The sequence below is a fragment of the Plectropomus leopardus genome, chromosome 8, assembly GCF_026936395.1.
Source record: "Plectropomus leopardus strain MGB_pleo_1.0 chromosome 8, ASM2693639v1, whole genome shotgun sequence".
In the NCBI taxonomy this organism is placed as follows: Eukaryota; Metazoa; Chordata; class Actinopteri; order Perciformes; family Serranidae; genus Plectropomus; species Plectropomus leopardus.
In genome coordinates this window covers 31376724-31394711 of record NC_142183.1, presented here as the reverse complement: position 1 = coordinate 31394711, position 17988 = coordinate 31376724, and the positions used below count along the sequence as shown (strand labels likewise).

At 37.2% G+C, this 17988-nt stretch overlaps 2 protein-coding genes across 2 annotated transcripts; both read left to right on the top strand.

Moving 5' to 3' along the window:
* The first annotated feature begins 303 nt into the window (after positions 1-303).
* cenpu (centromere protein U) lies at positions 304-6827 on the top strand. Its single transcript, XM_042493645.2, has 13 exons — positions 304-413; positions 1149-1203; positions 1441-1519; positions 1965-2187; positions 2794-2878; positions 3454-3534; positions 3634-3724; positions 4511-4637; positions 4772-4850; positions 5407-5454; positions 5594-5655; positions 5911-6067; positions 6278-6827. Exons 1-13 carry the CDS (start codon positions 409-411, stop codon positions 6365-6367), a joined length of 1182 nt encoding a protein of 393 aa, XP_042349579.2. The 5' UTR covers positions 304-408; the 3' UTR covers positions 6368-6827.
* Positions 6828-6851: 24 nt separating this feature from the next.
* On the top strand, positions 6852-16737 carry LOC121948074 (caspase-3). Its single transcript, XM_042493334.2, has 7 exons — positions 6852-6979; positions 8407-8484; positions 9220-9389; positions 12437-12565; positions 14209-14384; positions 15722-15842; positions 16015-16737. The coding sequence occupies exons 2-7, from the start codon at positions 8411-8413 to the stop codon at positions 16242-16244; spliced, it is 900 nt and encodes a 299-aa protein (XP_042349268.1). The 5' UTR covers positions 6852-6979; positions 8407-8410; the 3' UTR covers positions 16245-16737.
* The last annotated feature ends 1251 nt before the right edge of the window (positions 16738-17988 follow it).

Sequence of the window (17988 nt, the reverse complement as noted above, 5' to 3'; positions counted from 1 at the left end):
TATATATATATATATATATATATATATATATATATATATATATATATATCCGTGATTACAAAGATCAACGACAGTACAAACTGAACCCTTTCGCTCTCCGTAGGGGCGACATTTTACCGAATCCGTACGGGAGGGATACTTTTTACAAATCTTCAGTGCAAATGTTTAATTTGACTAAACTATATCCATACTATATCGCCTTAAAAATAAGGCAAAAATATTGTAACCTTATTCACATTAACACTAATAACGTAAAGTAATTTTTTCGTCGTAACAATTTGTACCACCTTCCACCCCTGTGTTGCTGGAATGGTACTGTCCGGAACTTAAGTCATTGTGCGGGAAGCGCTTTCAATTCGAGCTGCGGGGTGTTTACAAAACAACGTTTGTACTTGACAGTAGTCACAAATGAGGTGAGAAATATTTATTATGACTGATAATCTAGCCAACAGCCCATATAAATGATACCCATATATGTGATACATACCATAAGTCTACGTTTTTTGGTAAAGTAACGAATTTTATTCGAATATCAGGCAATATCACTTCGTCCTGCCTGCCTGAGATACTGGCAACTGTATTTGTAACGTTAATGTTACACATTAGAAATGCACAAAGTTTAATACGCTTGCTTTACAAGTCGGTTACCTCTTACACTTCTAGTTTCGGTATATGCGAGCGAAACAAGAACTTTCTGAATTAATTAGTGTCGTCGTCAGTAACGTAACTAATGTTATAATTAGGAAGAAAATAAGTGATGGAAAAAAAGGTCAAACTAGCACACAAATTAAGATTTTGTTTGTTTTAAATGCTGTAATGTGGTGATATAAACATAGTGAATGGTAGAATTGCGAACTTAAAGTTAAAGATAACTTAAAAAGGCAAGCGGTCCCATTTGTAAGGCAATTAGCTGTGCAGATAAATTCATGAATGTGCTACATCACTGAGCGGAGTCTGGTGTGCGGTTAGCCATAACAGCTAAATAGAGTGGTTTCCTATGAGACTTGGGGTCCGCATCAAACACAAGCCTGGAGTTAACGGGCGCTGTGACAGGGACTCAGGGGTCATTTAGGTGTCACCTGGTGGTGGCAGTGACACAAATATATAAACTCATAATTATGATAAAGTGTCTTGTTTTGTTGCCACAGTGCCAAAAAGGGCAGAAGAGCTGAAGTGCTCACCGTGCCACAACATGAGAGTCAGGTGAGTTGGTCAGTGGTAACTGCAGTATTTGCTCTGCTGATTTGATGTAATACACTATGGTTAAAAGGGTTGGAAATGGGTCACTCCCTTGTCAACAAGCACAAGGCGGACATTTACAAGCAACATTTTGATTTCTGTGTCTGTAATTGTGTTTTAACCTTTAACCTTGTTGTAAAGCTAGTTTGATGGAATAAAAGTGATGAAATTGAAATTCTTTGGCCATCTGTTCATATCCAGAAAGGTGTATCTATGGATTCGCCCAACCTGTCTTCTATAGAGGCAGCTAGTTTCTTTGAGGGACTGCAGCAAAATCACAGTAAGTTTTTACCCTGAACATAGCATTATCCATTTCAGTGTTATTATGTCTTCACCAGTCTTAACAAAGCAACAAACCATTTGAATTTAACACCTGATGCATTTTTTAAAGTGCCTGTTGAAGCCAAACACACTTCACAACTTCAAAATTGGTGCTAAACTATATGTTGTAAATGGAGAATACAGCTATTGCTCCTATGATGATATTACAAGTGGATAAATAATGCATAGTGTTGTATATTTGTTTTTTGACTCCTAATGTTGTGTTACAGTTTTGACAAAGTATCATTTTTAAGCAGCACTTCACAGTAATATTAACAGTTCTATTCACGTTTGCCTCTGTTTCTTCATAAATCTTTTCTGTACGCCTTATCCCTGTTTCCAGAGTATCCCTTAATGTCAGCCCACCAATCTTGTGCTCACCAGAGAACTCTTGTGTTACCTAGGTAACCCTCTGCACAGCACCGCCTTGGAGGAAGATTTAAACGTCTCAGAGGAGGGACAGATCAAAGGGGAAAAAGCTGGAAAAAAGGAAATCCCTCAGAAGTTGAAGACAACTGTTAAAAAACCCAGAGCTGCCATGAAAAGAAAAGACATAGAGAGGGATGGAGAGAATGGGGAGGAGGGGGAGAAGAAAAAGAAGAGAAATATAGTCGTGACTGGGGCCAGGTGAAATCACATGTGTTACTACATGGCTTTTTCTTTTTTCTTTTTTTTATTATTTAGTTTTATTTGTTTATATATTTGTCTTAGAAAATAAGAGGTTAAAAAAGAAAATGACACCAAGATAGAGACCATTTATAACATATTCATAACTTGCCCCCAAAGTAAGTGATGAAAAAACATGACCATAGATGACTGGGGAAAAACAACAATAAATCTTCAAAAAACAATTGAATTTTTTTTTTTTTTTTTTTTTAAAAACAAAAAAGCACAAGACTGTAAATCAACGTTAGTATATACGACAGTCGCATTATAATAAATCTGCAGAATTGTTCATGGTCAAATACAAACTGCAGTAAATACAGTGTAAGGATTGTAATGAAATACATCAACAAACAAGTCCAGTTTCCATTCATAAGTTTGTTCTAGGTCCAAGGGGTCAGGGTATGGGGTGGGTACGAGGGAAAAGGGCCAGTTGATAGCTTGACTTGAAGAAATTGTGGTGTTGGACATAATTGTCTGGCTGATGTGGTTGCATTGGCCATGCATTGTCTGTTTGTTATCATCCTGTCCTCCCATCAAATTATTTATCTGCTTCTGTGTCCCAACAAGGCCAGTGAAAAATCAGCAGGCAATGAGGGGCAAGAAGAGAAAGAGTGAACCAGAAAATGTTAAGTCCAGAGACCCTGAGTCAAAGGTGAGGAATTAAATCATAATAACGAGGAATTGTGTCAATGAGTTCATAATGAAAGCAGCATTGGAAAAAAATGAGAAAAGAAACATTTTGTGTGAGTAGTTAAAGGTAATGTATGTATGTTTCAGAAAATCCTTGTTATTAATGACAACAGAGGCCGTAAATTGAACTGCAGTCAGAATCCTGTCGCTCATGCTCCCAATACATAAGCACTTGAGACTCAGTGAGCACCTGGGTATTGCCAAAACAGTGACGAAAACTTAATGCAATTGACCATCAGCAAGTTGATAGATGCTGAAAAGCAAATAACAGTCATGTTTAGATTAACATCACCATTTATAAAAATGATATTTTTCATTTGGACCATTGGCTCCATGATATTAACTAGCGTGCTGTTTGCAAATTACTTTATCCCCCTATATTAAAAGCAACAAACAGCAGATTCATGCAGTGCAGGTTTACAGCTAGCAGGCTAACCTTAGTTTAGGCTACATACAGTATATAGCTCATTGCCTAGTCAAGTGGAGACTGCTCATACAGTTTGCTGAGACAATGCTATGCTATTTTTTTTCCTTCAGGAGGAATCTGGCAGCGCCCAGCAGAGACGTAAGAGGGTCCCGTCCTCGGAGGAGGAGGAGGGAAATGAGGACAGGAGTTGGGTAATGACTATAATCTGCAGAACCTTGCATCCACAGAAATCTGGCCAACATCCTGACATTACAATTGTATTTGTCTTCTCCTTGATGCTACTTATTCAGAACCCAAGTCCAAAGAAGGCCAAGATGTCGAGTTTGGGCAGCACCAGAAAGTCTTCATCTGAAAAGTCTAAATCTAGAAAGTCTTCATCAGGTAAGGGAAAATAACACAAGAGGCTTTGCTGCAAAGTCAAACATCACTGTGTACTTCAAAATCAAGTCTCAGATGTTTTGTTTCAACCCTGTTTTAAGGACTAGTTCAATATTTTGGGAAATATCCTCATGTTCTTCTTTGCTGTTAGTAGAGTACCCCAGTAATGAGTGCTAAAACCCAGAAATTCATCAGCATTTCAGCACGTCTGGTCACCGCATCTCAAAGTTTTTTTGAATGGGTTTTTGGTTAGGTCCCTAAAATAAGGTCTATGGTTAACAAAAGCTTAAGAGACTTTCATGTTTTGTTCAACGACATAAAATATGCCAACAAATACCCCACTGCCAACTTTGAAGCTTTTAAAAGTGTCTTAAAAAAAGGCGGGCAATGGCGGCTAAATGAGACTATGCAACATCATCGAGCCAAACTGCAAAGATGCAACGCGACCATGTTGTTTGTAGCCTAACATTAACTTTTTTATCTCTGGCAATAACATTTAGGCCTCAAAAATCCTGAGCTTATTTCCTGCAATTATCCAAATCCCAAAGCCCTTCTGATGAGGGATTAGATAAGAACATTGATACCACTCTAATGTCTGTACATGTAATATAAAGCTATATCCCGGAGACGGTTAGCTTAGCTTAGCATTGAGACTTTTGGACAGATGTATTCATAGCTTCTTGGCATGGTCTCATATCATAAGCATTTTAAGTCTATGCTTGTAGTGGATTAACAGCTGCTTTCTACAATGAAACCTGACCGACTAAAACGTATTTCTTCCACGTGAAGGCAGTGCATCTGCAGAGGCAGAAAAGGCCGACAGTGATCAACAGAGGAGGAAGAGACGAGGTCATCGGGGAGGAACAGAGTCAGAGGTGGTGCTTGATGCCTTCCTTGATTTCTGTGACCAGTACAGGTAAACTAAGACATTCACTCAAGTAGCCTGTAATAAAGCCCTCCATGTCACCATATGATAAGTGATATTATTATTATTGTTTTCCAAATAATGCAGTTAGAGATAGTTACATTTTGTGTGTGTTTGTTTTTCAGGGAGTCTGTGGAGTCTTCGGCAGTCCAACAGTCCATTGATTGTTTCTCCTCGACTGTGAAAGACGAACTCTTGAAAAAGGTCAGACTTTCCAAAATCTGTTTGATTCGTGATACTGAGGAGTTGAAGCAAAAGAGTAACTGAAGCCAGTGTGGTTTTCAAGATGTTTTGGTTAACATTTAGAGGTTGTTCACCAGATAGAAGGAAAAAAAACCTGTACGTACACTCGACTTACACAGGGTGTAAAGAATTAGGCGCGTGATTTGACAATCTAGTACAGAATTGCAACGAAATTTCAGAACTGCTTAAGTGTTGCGTCACAAAAGAAATTGTGAAAGAGTTTATTGTGAAACACAAAAAGAAAGTACATTGCTTTGTCAGAGTTTTTGAATCATCATTACCTTGAGGTTAGTGTCCAAAAAAGAAACTAATCATTTCTAACTGCCCTTTTGTGCCAAAAAATGTTACAGATAAATTATTGCTGTTTTCCTTCAAAACAAGCCCCTGAGACACCGGTGTAATATTGATTAAGTCAACAATAAATGTTATCATACTACAACATAGAGTTAATGATGAACATATTTATTATATTATATTCTTTATATTCTATTATATATTGTTTTTTTTTGTCTTCCAGATCTCTTCTTCTAAGGAGTTTAAGGTTTTAAAAAGAGAAAACGCCAAGGTAACTATGGCAGCTGGCTGCAGCCATTATAGCGTCATGTCTAGGGATGGTAGTTTCCATGAGCTTATATAATGATAAACAAATACATTCTCTGTTGTGTGTGTGTGTGTGTGTGTGTGTGTGTGTGTGTGTGTGTCAGGTGGGTTCATCGATCCGTGTAAAGACACAGAGACTGTTTGATGCCAAACAAGAGCTGATGAGGTGAGAGGTAGTTCAGATCTGCTAACAGTTTTTATCTCCACAAACTCAGATCACTGAAAGGTTTTAGTGCCTATAAACCAAAAAGAATCCATTTAGTCATTAAAACATGTAAGGTGTTTCCAGTTAGATGCATAATTGTTGAAAATAGGAATTAATTATGTACTTTTGCTAAAAAAAGAAAAAGTGAATCTTTCTGTAAAGTTTGTTTACATCCAGGCGCTCATATTGACCTTTACACTGTGTGTGACTGGTCAGGGCCGAGAGGCAGGTGTGGTCGCTGCAGAAGGACAAAGCTGAACTTAAAACCAGATTAAATGATCTGAGACGAGGCCAAGCCTTCCTGAACGACATCAGAAAGCTCAACAGACAGTACCTGGACCACCGACACAAACACCCCAAAGAAAAAGAGACGGTACACAAACACACGCTCGGATCATGTAGATATAGAAATTATGGACATAATAACCTGAAGACTGGCTGGTCATTTGTGTGTCTTGATTATATTTACAATTTAAGCATTACAAATCTTCTTATTCTGGAGTTTCAATGCACAGCTGATGCTTTCCAAGGGTCTCAATTAAACATAACATACTCCCTTCTTTCCTCTTCTATTCCCATGCAGTATGGGGCGTCAAGCTTGCCGGCTCTGCTGTTGGAGACCAAACATATTCAGGCCGCGGAGCATCAGCTGAGAGGAATCAATAAACGATGAGAAAAAAGACTGAAAAAGAAGCAGACTCAGAAATAACTTGCTATGCCATACACACAAATGCATGTTAAATACGACATATTATGAGCAACACTGAGGTTGCTTGAAGTATTTCAGACTTTAATACACAAAGCAGCTTGACATTTTGAATCATATGTTGGGATTTTATTGTGTTTATTGCCCAGATCCTACCCATTCTAGATCCTTGCTAGATTAAAATAATACATAAAGTATGATAAATAATATTGGTGGGACTTTCTTGCCTAAACCACTGAATAAAGTCAAGTTCTATATATTGATTTACTCTGACAGATGCACTGAATGTGCATACGCATTCAATACTGTATTTTCGTTTTCTGCATTGTTTAACGTGTACTGACACGCCAAGGGATTGGTCATGACCAAACCGTGTCTTGACTATAACAGACAGTTTTTAAGCCAATTAAATGCTTTCTTTGGTCAAGGTGCGCCTGGTTTCTTCCGCCCACACAGACAGCAGCGCTCCTGATTGGCTCAGAGTTTTAAGCCTGTACTTTGAACAATTGACATTTCCTTAAATTCGTGGAAGGAAAAGGATTTACTCATTCGTGCCTGTACAACCGTCTCCTAAAACAGGTACGTTTATTTTGGAAAGAAGTGCACATGTTTTTTAAATTTTTATTCGTATTATGAGTTTGACTGTCACCGGCTTTGTCGTGTTTCCTTCAGTTTAATATGGCTGTTGAAACGGGCGATGATTAGTTTGCTGTACTGATAACTTCAGTCACACTAAGTGATAAGTTAGCACCTGAAATGCATGTTTTCTGATGCAACCTTTAGTCTGAAGTTGGAAGCACTTTTTGCCGGTCGGTGTTTTAAACTGTAGAGGTTACCAAAGTGCCTCACCCAGTATTTTATGACCGACATACTAAAAGTTTGTTGATTGTTTCCTCTTCGTGAAGCAACAATAAAGCGCAATACTAGCTAACGTTAACTGAGTTTACAGAGACTAACGTTGCAGTTCATATCGGGTGACCTCACTTAATGGAGGCATAACGTTAAACGTGTGGCTAAAAAGACGGAAAAGTTACGTGAACCTTGAACAATATTCCCACAATCCTCTTCTGTGGATACAAAGCACTTGTGTGCATAAATGTTCCTCCCTTATATCCTGCATGCTGAATGTGTCTTTAGCTACATATCAGTGTGACAGGTGGACTACGTTATTGCACATAGATATGAACAGAAACTCGTGGTGATTAAGAACACATGAATCATTTTCGTTTTCTTTTTTTAGGTAATGTTAACGTAGCTTCTGCCGATAGATAAGATATATATAATTTCCTGTTATATGTAAGTTCCTGAGTTTCGCTATGACCCACATCCTAACCTAACAGTGTCGGATGCTCTTACTCTCATACTGATTTGTTATACGTCTTTTTTATGATAAGGGCTTCAAAATATCAAGGTGTAATACTTTATTCCTCGATGGGTTTAACCATTTTAACCACAGCAAAAACGAAACGAAATGTGAACAACTTAAAGGAAGAACCGGCGTGGTTGTTGTGTCCAGTTTGAGCCAACCATAGCGGTTTTGATCTGGTGTTTGAGGGCGGATTCCGTTTAAAACTGCCGTGTTATTTAGCATCAGATTACCTGATTATTATTATTATTATTATTATTATTATTATTATTATTATTATTATCGAAATCCTAAATATTGATATGTGTATCTAGAGTAGAAATTCAGTATCTATCAGCTTTAATCAATAAAAATAAATATTGTATGGAAAAGTCAACAAAGTGCACATATTACCCCAGTTTATGGTTCTGGTGCTTTTTCTTTCTTTTTTTCTTTCTTCTTTTTTGCTTTTTCTGTTGAGTGAAAAGGTTTGTTCCTCAATGAAAATAATTGGATGGACCCTGCACATGCTTTGGCAGATTGAAGATAGTGAATAGCAGGAAGTGAATGAGAAAGATAGATGTGAATCTATAAACAACTTCGTATTTATTTTATTTGTTTAATGTGGGGGTTCTTCCTGATCATTGCTTCATGCCTCTAGGAACATGGCTGAGCGTGGAGATGGGGATGTCCAGAGTTGTGGGGACACTTTGGACGCCTTAAAACTTTTTTCAAAGAGGTAATTATGGTACACTAATGTCTATGTGACTCTCTGTGTATTTTGCAGCTAAACCTGAAAATGAGGTAATTAGTCTCATGCAGGAAGCATTTGATCACTTTAAAGGCCCTGCACCCCCTCACACGATGGTGTTTTCACGTACCTAGCTGATTAGGCCTCTGCTCAGGTCGAAGGCCGGCAGAACAATGCTGGACTCCTTGCATGATACAGATGATTAAGCTGTAGAAATGTAGAAATCTGCATGCTCCCACACAGTCAAATTGAAACCAGCTACGGTTGTGGCCCTTTTAAAACTGCTGTGTGTAAGATTTTTTTATATGACCTCTCAAATTACTCAGTCACCTTTATATATAAAATCCGAGATGAAAGTGTCTGCCCTTTTTTAAAATGATAACTAATTCTCCAATAGATGCGATAAATGTGAAAATGCTAAATAAATCAATTAAAAAAAAAAGATTCTGCCAGACTTATTCAGTTGTTGGAGCATTTTTGATACTGCTGCTTTAATATGTCATCCCGTGTAATGAGATTTTACGAGAGCACAGACTGTGGTTAAAAAGGTTTGGATACCACTGAGCTGCTGTCAAAATGTGTTAAAAAAGTCTGTTTGAATGAGGGTGCTAAACAAGTAAATCTGGTTTTAAATCATTTCAGTTTATTCAGAGGTCTGTGTGTGTGTGTGTGTGTGTGTGTGTGTGTGTGTGTGTGTGTGTGTGTTTGTGTGTGCATGTGCAGGCAGGATGAAAAGCCCACAGGCAGTAGTAAGTCCGCTGAGGAAGTGGATGCTCTCCCCAGTAGCAGTTACAGTAAAACAGCAAGCTCTGACCCTTACCGCTACAGGATGGATTATCCCTTCCTTGGAAAGTGTCTGATCATCAACAACAAGAACTTCCACAGTAGCACAAGTAAGTGAACCCAGTCAACAAGCCTTAAGACTTAAAAGGCATTGAATTCATTTATGTAAAAATAAAGCCTTAATTGATATTAAATTGACTTAAATTAATCTTTTAAACAGTCTTAAAAATGCTCAGACATGGAAAGTGGGATTTTATGAATAGTTCTTTTTCGGACATTGCATAGTAGAGTCTCAAAATTATTGCCAACATTTATTTATTTTTTTTGTTAAATGATTTAATATATTCCTCATTATAAACTCCAAGTAGTGAAATCTAACATGAAGAGTGAAAAACGCAAAATCACATCACCAAGAAAACCATACAGAAACACAAAATATTTCCCACTTCTGATGGTAAACCAAATACTTTTACTAATATTTATAATTTGTTCATTGTTTACCATGTGTTTCGCTTTTAAAAAGGGTTTTTTTGTTCAACATTTTACATAAATAACAGATAAAGTATAGAGTATAAATAATAATTTTCACTAGACCATTTTATAAATATGTATGTCAAAATATTTTATAAACATTTGGAAAAAATAAAATTGACCTTCTTAATTTTGGTTGTTAAAAGATTATTCTTAAAGTTTATTCTGAGCTGCAATAAAAAAGTCTTAAATTGCCTTAAGCTGCAGAAACCCTGATAATAATAAACTTTATTTATAGAGCTGCTGTTTTCAGACAAGGGATGCAGCTCAAAGTGCTTCACAATAAAAAATGCAAGACACACAAAAAAAAGGCAACAAGGTAAGACAATCAAAAGGCAGGCAGTAATAACAAGATATAAAAGTCAAAGTAAAAAGCACAGAGACCAGTAATTTTAGTAAAAAAAAATAAGAGAATTGATGTAAAATAATAATAACAAGAAGTGCATTAATTAAAAGCCAGACTTTATAAATACGTTTTCAGCTGTCGTTTAAAAATGTCCACAGAGCCTTCTTCTCTTGTAACTTTTGGAAGGGCATTCCGTAATTTTGGAGCATAGTTAACAAAAGCTGCGCTTCCTATTTTCTTGTGTGTATTTAAAAACCCAGCAAGTGGAGCATCGATAAAACCATGGACATACTTTTTGCTTTGTCTACCTTGTTTTAGTTAAAAGCCTAGCAGCATAATTCCGAATTAGTTGAAGTTTCTCAATTAACTGTTTTAGAAGGCCAGCAAAAAGAATATGGCAATAATCTAATTGATTTGAAATAAAAGCATGGCTAAGTTTATACATTTACGTTGTATACAACAAACAGTTCTCATGTGTGTCACTTTCACAAACCATTCTTTAATGTGTGATTTAAACTAAAGCGGGTGTAAGAACTGTCAGACCCTCGAGCAGATACATTTCTTGTATTCCAACTTCCACAATTCAGCATGTTGTGTGCTCAACGGCACCAGCGGAGAGGTGTTGTGCTTACAGAGAAAAGAAGGGAGGAGTGTGACCCAGTGCTTGATGAGTTCAATGATGTGACAGATAAAATCAGTCTTTTTCAACAGAATTCACTGCAACATGTCACAGAAGGAAGAGCGCAGTTGTAAATAAAATGAATGAATGGCTGAATTCCATTTAGCTGCTTCAGTGTCAGGGCCATGCTATTGCACATACTGGCCTACTGTCATACTGGGTTTGTTTACATGCACACTAATATTCTACTATTAATCTAAAAATGACAATATTTTGAATTCAGTATGAATGATGTGAACAGCTCATACGGTCTGAATATTAAGAATAAGGTTTTGTTCAATATGTAGCATTTTTCAATTAAGACGTGGAATATGCTGGTATTTTTCGGGTTTTAATACCATTGTTTGGATATCTACGCAGTGCTTTTAGAATATGTGTCAAAATTTGGGTTTTTACAGAAGTTTTCAACACAACGTCCTCTTGCCTGTTTATGGTCGTCTCTGTGTGCTGACTGAGGTAGAAACACACGCCCAAAGAAAAAAGCACATTTCTGACTGGGGGAGAAACACAGCTACTACCGCAGTATACTTTTCAGTTAGGAAGTTAAAGAGTGAGGCTGTGTTAACAAGATCGAACAAGTCTGCCACTGGTGGGAAACTTTGGAAAAGTCCTGGCACGTGCAATGGCTGATACTTGATAAACAACACATTTGGGCATGTTAATCAGAGTATGCACAGCTGCATGTAAGCAGGAATATTAGTGCAATATTCATTTTCATTAGCCATGTAAACAGCTCATTTACACTCAACATTGGAGATGTATACGGACACAGCTATCTGTGCTTTATGTTCATTTCATCTGTATTTGTGACGTTTTCTGAATGCTTAAGGAAACTGACAAATTGTAGCATCACTACCTGAGATCATGGGTGCAGTAAAGCGTAGCTCAAGCAAGATGGGACAACGACAGTTAAAAAAATGGAGGAATGGAACAAATTGATAATATAGTGAAACGAATCCTCCAACACGTGGTGTTTATGATACCTTAACAGAGCACCGAGTGACATTATTACGACCTCCTCCTCTGCCGCCTCATTTCTTGTGCTAAACTTTTGACTCATCCCTCTAGTTCTGTGTATTAGCTGTATCTGCGCCGTCATAAAGGTCACATTCAAATATGAGGGCAATGACGTTTACAAGGTTTGAAAATGAGCCTTTAGTTGGAATATTGTCTTTTTTTGAAATTAGGGTAAAAAACTGAATATTTTGTGCATCTAAATGTTCACACTGTCTTACTTGGACACTGGAATGGGACAAAGTTATTAGTAACACTCATGCTTTTTCAACAATGGCAAGATGTTGCTGTTACAAACAGACCTTTTTGATTAATGTGCTGGTTCTACAACTTTACTCCATATTTTTAAATGTAGTTTGCATAACTGGATTCAAAAAACAAACAAGACATGATGAGAAAAGAGACAGCAACGAGAAAAGTCAGGCAGTCTAAACTCTTTTTAAACTGTTTTTGGTTCAGGTTCAGAAACAAGAAGTGAGTTCAGAAGGTTCAGGTTATGTTGCATTAAGTCTTGCATCCCTGGTGATTGGATTATATTGAAACTGCTGTCTAGTCCATTCCGTATTTTTTTCTTCTTTCTTTTTTAGGGATGAACACTCGTAACGGGACGGATGTAGATGCTGCTTGTGCTATGCAGACCTTCTCTAAGCTGGGTTATAAGGTCCAGGTGGCCAATGATCAGACTGTGGATCAGATGAAACGACTGTTGTTAAGTGGTAATAAACTACAGATTTACATTCATTCAAGCAGATCTACGCCCATTTTCAAAATCATACATTTTCTATACTTCACGAAAGTGCAACAATATAAGTAAACATGAACAATTCTCTCCCAGATCCAAAAACTAGAGTGCTAAAACTCAAGACTCAAACAAAAAAATGTGATGTCATCACATATAAAGTCTAGAGCTGCTCTATAGACAATGACTTTGTAAATATGTTATTGATGACACAGAGAGCAGCCAGGGGAATATTCTAAAGGAAACACCGTGATGTTAACATGATGCTAACAACAATCACATCCAGGCAGAAAACTTTTGATTGATTTAATTGCAGAAATATGGGAAATTAGCTAACATGTTTATATTTGTTGCCATTTCAGCAGTAATTGTAATATTTAAAGATATATAGTTAAACAGGGTGATGCCACTTATCCTGTGTTTCTGCTGTGCTGGTTTTATGTGCTATGATGCTTTGCTAGCATCTTTGATAAATCAAACACAGAAGCCAAGCAATGCTCTTCTGTGGACAGAGGTCGCTGCAAAAGGTACCTCAGCCCCCTAAAAAGAGCTGCCAAAAAATGAATATTAGTTTAAGTGTACTCTATATTTTGAATATTTTCTCTGCTTTACCTTAAACATTAATCAATCAAGGCAGCAGAAGACTAGCAACTCCAGTATTCTGTAAAGTAAAATTACTTTTTTAGTCTTTAGAGTCGGCGTTAGTAACGGCCTTAATGGCTGTCTGATGGCAAGGTAAAGTAGTAAATATATTCTGAATATAGAGTGATAGTTCAGGATTTTTGTAGTGGGACTGTATGAGATACTTACTATGTATATTCATTGTATTACATTATATTAACCCCCTGTGGGGTCCATGCCCCGTCTGTTTCTGCCAACCAGGGACGCACCGACAGCCAGCTGCTGTTTGTATTACACTGACTATATGTATCTTATACAGCCCCACCTCAAAAACCCTGAACTATCCTTTTGATGATGAATTTGAAGGTGGGCCATTTTTCGGTGGCTAAAAACTAAGCTGTTGGGACTGGGAACGTGTTGTCTTCAACAGCAAGTCAGCCATGTAGAAGGGTAAGAGTGCCATCTGCTGGCTGTTGACTGCAAGTGTCAGTAAGAACTGTTGAACTAACACAAAACACTATCAAATGACTACAATTTAAAACACTAAATGTTGTATTTAAATCTTACAGTTTGAAACAAAGGTAGACTCATGTCATCAGTTTTAATTTTCTTGATTAATATAGATGAGTTATGCACAATTAGCTGAAGTCTGAAGCAGCTCCAGACTTTATACCTGATGACATCACAACTTTGAGATTTATTTCAGTGGTTTCTGGCTTTGAGAGAGAGTAGCTCATCTTCAAAATATTGGTTGATCTTCCCTCGGCCATGGGAAGTTCAACCAATATTAATTTCCACTGTAGCAGTAATCATCCATGCCACATTTATACATTCACACATTGTAAGAACCAAACCTGCTTGATGCTGAAATATCAGCACTCTCACCAAGATTCTATGTTGCCCAATAATATAAATATACACCAAAAATAAAGGAGGAATGGTATCTGGATGGGTTAATATAACTCTTGTCTTGTTTTCCTTCTATCCTTGTGTCTCCAGCATCCAAGGAGGACCACAGTGAGTGTGCGTCATTTGTATGTGTGTTGCTAAGTCACGGAGAGGAGGGGATGATATACGGCACCGACGGCTTTGAGAAGTTTGAAGAACTGACAAAATACTTCAAAGGAGATCGTTGTAGGAGTCTAGTGGGGAAGCCAAAACTCTTTTTCGTACAGGTCAGTTAAATTAACCCCATAAACCCATGTTATAACACACAAACACTTGTAGTAGCTGACACACACCTGTTCATCGCTGGTCTTCGCTTGCATCATGTTTCTTGAAATGCTCAGAACACTCAGTTCCAAAATCCTTGCTGTGGCTGTGCTTGTTGGTGTTCTGTGGTGTAAATATTGTCATACTCTAAGTTTATAAAAGGTCTCTCAGCAGTAATAAATGGCTCTTTTACTATTTGATGCTAAACCTGGATAGAAGGACGAGCATTTTATGTACACGTGCAAGAGTCTAAATTCTGAGCTCATATCTTTTTGTTGCATATGCTGAAATTGTCAGTATGTCCTATCAGCGGCCTCCCTCCAGTATGACGGAGGATTAGAGCCATTCCAAAGGGAAAAAAAGGTTAGATTTTGAGAAAAAAAGTAATAATAATATGAGAATAAAGTTGCAATTTCAAGAATAAAGTCTTAATATTTCGAGAAAAAAAAGTTGTAATATGAGAATAAAGACGTAATATGAGAATAAAATCCTAATTCTATTAAAAAAAGTAAAAATTCTATACAAAAAAGTCATAATCTTACAAGAATAAAGTTCTATTTTAGGAGAAAGGGGATATTATATTACAGAAATAAAAACATTGCCAGCAGACAGGCAGGAGTTTATTTCCCGCATTATGTTTATTTCTGTTATATAATATCCCCTTTTTCGTAAAATTATGACGTTCTTCTCTTTAAATTATTACTTTTTTCCTCGTAAAATTACAACCTTATTGTCATTATAATAAGACTTTTTTCACGTAAAATTCAGACCTTTTTCTCGTTGAAGTACGACTGTCAAACAAGGCAGCGCTGATCAAATCTGAATCAGGATTATGTAACTGCACTGCATTGCAAAGTTTGCTCCAGCCAGAGCGCAGTGTTGGTTTTTGCTCAGCTCTTTAACATGGTGGCCAGGTCAAAAACCTTCTCATTTCACAGCTAAACAGTAAACTTAAATAGGAACTACATTCCTGTTGAGGAACATGATTTTTGTTTCATAGGCTATCTGCCTCATGTGAGAAAAAACTTAATTTTAGTAAACTTAATTTTTGTAAAAAATAATTTTTTTACAAAAATTGCAACTTCTTAAGTAAATTCTCATAAAACTATGACTTTTTTCTTGTAAAACTACAACTCTATTCTGGTAATATGACTTTTTTCTTATCTCTAACTTTTTTTTTCCTGAAGATTGAAAAAGTGAATTTTCCTCAGCTTGGCCCTAAAACCCTCTTGTAGTCTTTAGAGTCTCAGCACAGCAATAAAACATTACAGTTAATGTACATACTTGGATTTCTTTTTAGGCGTGCCGTGGGTCAGAACTGGATGACGGTTGCTGCATTGAGACAGACAGTGTAGATGCACAAACATCAGAGAGGATCCCTGTGGAGGCAGATTTCCTTTATGCATATTCCACAGCTCCAGGTAACATCCAATGAGGTGGTAGAAAATACTTTTATACATCACAGTCATTAAATGAAACACAGACAATCAGCTGATATCTGCATAAACCTGGTATTCATGTGTTTATTCACGGTGAGATGGTAATGTTCACCATGTGTTGTCTTAGTGCTAACACAGGTCATTTTACCTGCAGGCTACTACTCCTGGAGGAACACATACAACGGCTCCTGGTTTATGCAGGCGTTGTGTGAGATGTTGCAGCGCTTCAGCGGAGAGCTCGAGCTGATGCAGATCATGACTCGAGTCAACCGCAAGGTGGCGCTCTCCTTTGAGTCTTCCTCCAACCTACCTGGATTTAGTGGCAAAAAGCAGATCCCCTGTATCGTCTCAATGTTGACCAAAGACTTCTACTTTCCTCGATAAATATAGACTAAAATTACTTGGCTGTGGGGAACCGGGTCAGAAGTGACTGTGCTGGTATTTGCAATCTCAATCAAATCCTTCCATCCTTCAGAGGTGCCTGCCCTCTTCAGCCAAATGCCAAACAGTCCTGTTGTGCAGAATTCATGTAAAACAGGTCACAAGTAGTTTTAATGTGACTACAAAGAGAGCCCAAATGCACTGTCAACAATAGGATAAACAGAGTCAAAATTATGATGAAAGGGAAGAGATCAGGGTTTTTTTTTTTAATGTTTTTGAAATATGTTTTAAGTGGGGTCTTTAACTGAAAACAGTTTTTATTCTTTGATCATCGTGTAATTTAGAAAAGATACTAAAGGGTGTTGGGTTTCCTTTTTAAATGAGACAGTTTCTGTCATTAAAACACTTCAACTTGAAATGTAGACTTCCTCTAGTTTTACCACACAAACATAATACTGTATATTTATAGAATAAACAATGATTCAACCCCATATAACTTGTCTGTGTTTTAATGGTTTTGAATGCAATGAATGCTCAGTTGGATCACAATAAAATATCAGGCCATCATGGGAAAGAAAATCATGTTGGCTGATTCCAAACGTTGGATATGGAACTAATCACACTAAAATTTGGCTAAGCAAAGCAATGATAACACTAATACGAATAACTAATACTAAATATCAGCATTACTTTTTTTTGTTAATGATTTTTGTTATGATTCTGTGTCCCCTCACAAAATGTTGATGTTTTTCTGTGTGTCTATGAACACAGCGCAGGTGGAATTCTTGATTTTTTTTTTTCCTCAGCAGCAGTTTGTGGAATTTGCATCGTGGGCTGGATAATTGAGGGGAGTGAAATAAACTTTTTGACACAGCGCTTTCACTGTGCCTGTCATTCTGCTGAAATTAGGTCCAATCTTTGTAAGCTTGTTGAGTTTCTGTATTTTACCTGATTGTTGTAGATTTTTTTCCTAACCAAAAGGTGGCATCAAGTTGGCATTGAACTAAAGATTTTTTTAATGTTTCAACATCTTGCCGCAATGCTTTGCAGGCCAAGAATTTAATCTATTAACAAATTAGGGCCAGGAATCGGAAAAATCTTAAGTGGGTTACCATTCAAAAATGTGTTATGTGGCTTGTCAAACTGTGTTTTCTTATCATTTTTGTGTACTTTGTTTTAAAATATCAACACTTTACCTTGAGTACCCTTTATACTGATAAAGGGAATGGGCCTGATATTGAGCCCGCTGTGTACTTTGCTTTGGAATAAACCGTTTCTATGAATGATTGACAGTTTATGAGGCTTGTTTGGTAAGATAGCGGCGACATGTGATCGTGCAACCACTAGAGGAAGCCAGAGACACATTGTGTGTGGTTCTGAGGGCCTTTAATGAATCAGCAGTCCTTCAAAACTGCACTGGTTCAGGAACTGAAATTCTGGCTACCCTTCATGCACAGAAAATGTGCATAACATACAGATAAATAAGGGTTTTTTTCATGGCACCCATCTGTGCAGATTAGCTGCTGCCATGTTTGATTCCAGCTGTCACTTTTTTGAGTATTTAATAATGTTTACGGTAAACTATATGTGTAATGTAGAGTATGACTATATTTTTCCCTGTCTATATTTTTTCCTTTCTATATGGCTGCTTTTGTTTTTGGCATATCAGTCTTGCTGTTTATGTTTAAACTTCCTCTACTAGTTTCCTTAGTCTTGGATGCAGTGTGTGTGTGTGTGTGTGTGTGTG

Excerpts from the sequence above, each read along its gene's own strand:
- LOC121948074 (XM_042493334.2), top strand. The coding sequence starts at position 8,411 with ATGGCTGAGCGTGGAGATGGGGATGTCCAGAGTTGTGGGGACACTTTG. Across the intron at positions 9,390-12,436 it reads GAACTTCCACAGTAGCACAA|GGATGAACACTCGTAACGGG; the intron begins GTAAGTGAACCC and ends TTTCTTTTTTAG. Across the intron at positions 14,385-15,721 it reads CAAAACTCTTTTTCGTACAG|GCGTGCCGTGGGTCAGAACT; the intron begins GTCAGTTAAATT and ends ATTTCTTTTTAG.
- cenpu (XM_042493645.2), top strand. Across the intron at positions 3,535-3,633 it reads GAAATGAGGACAGGAGTTGG|AACCCAAGTCCAAAGAAGGC; the intron begins GTAATGACTATA and ends CTACTTATTCAG. Across the intron at positions 3,725-4,510 it reads ATCTAGAAAGTCTTCATCAG|GCAGTGCATCTGCAGAGGCA; the intron begins GTAAGGGAAAAT and ends TTCCACGTGAAG.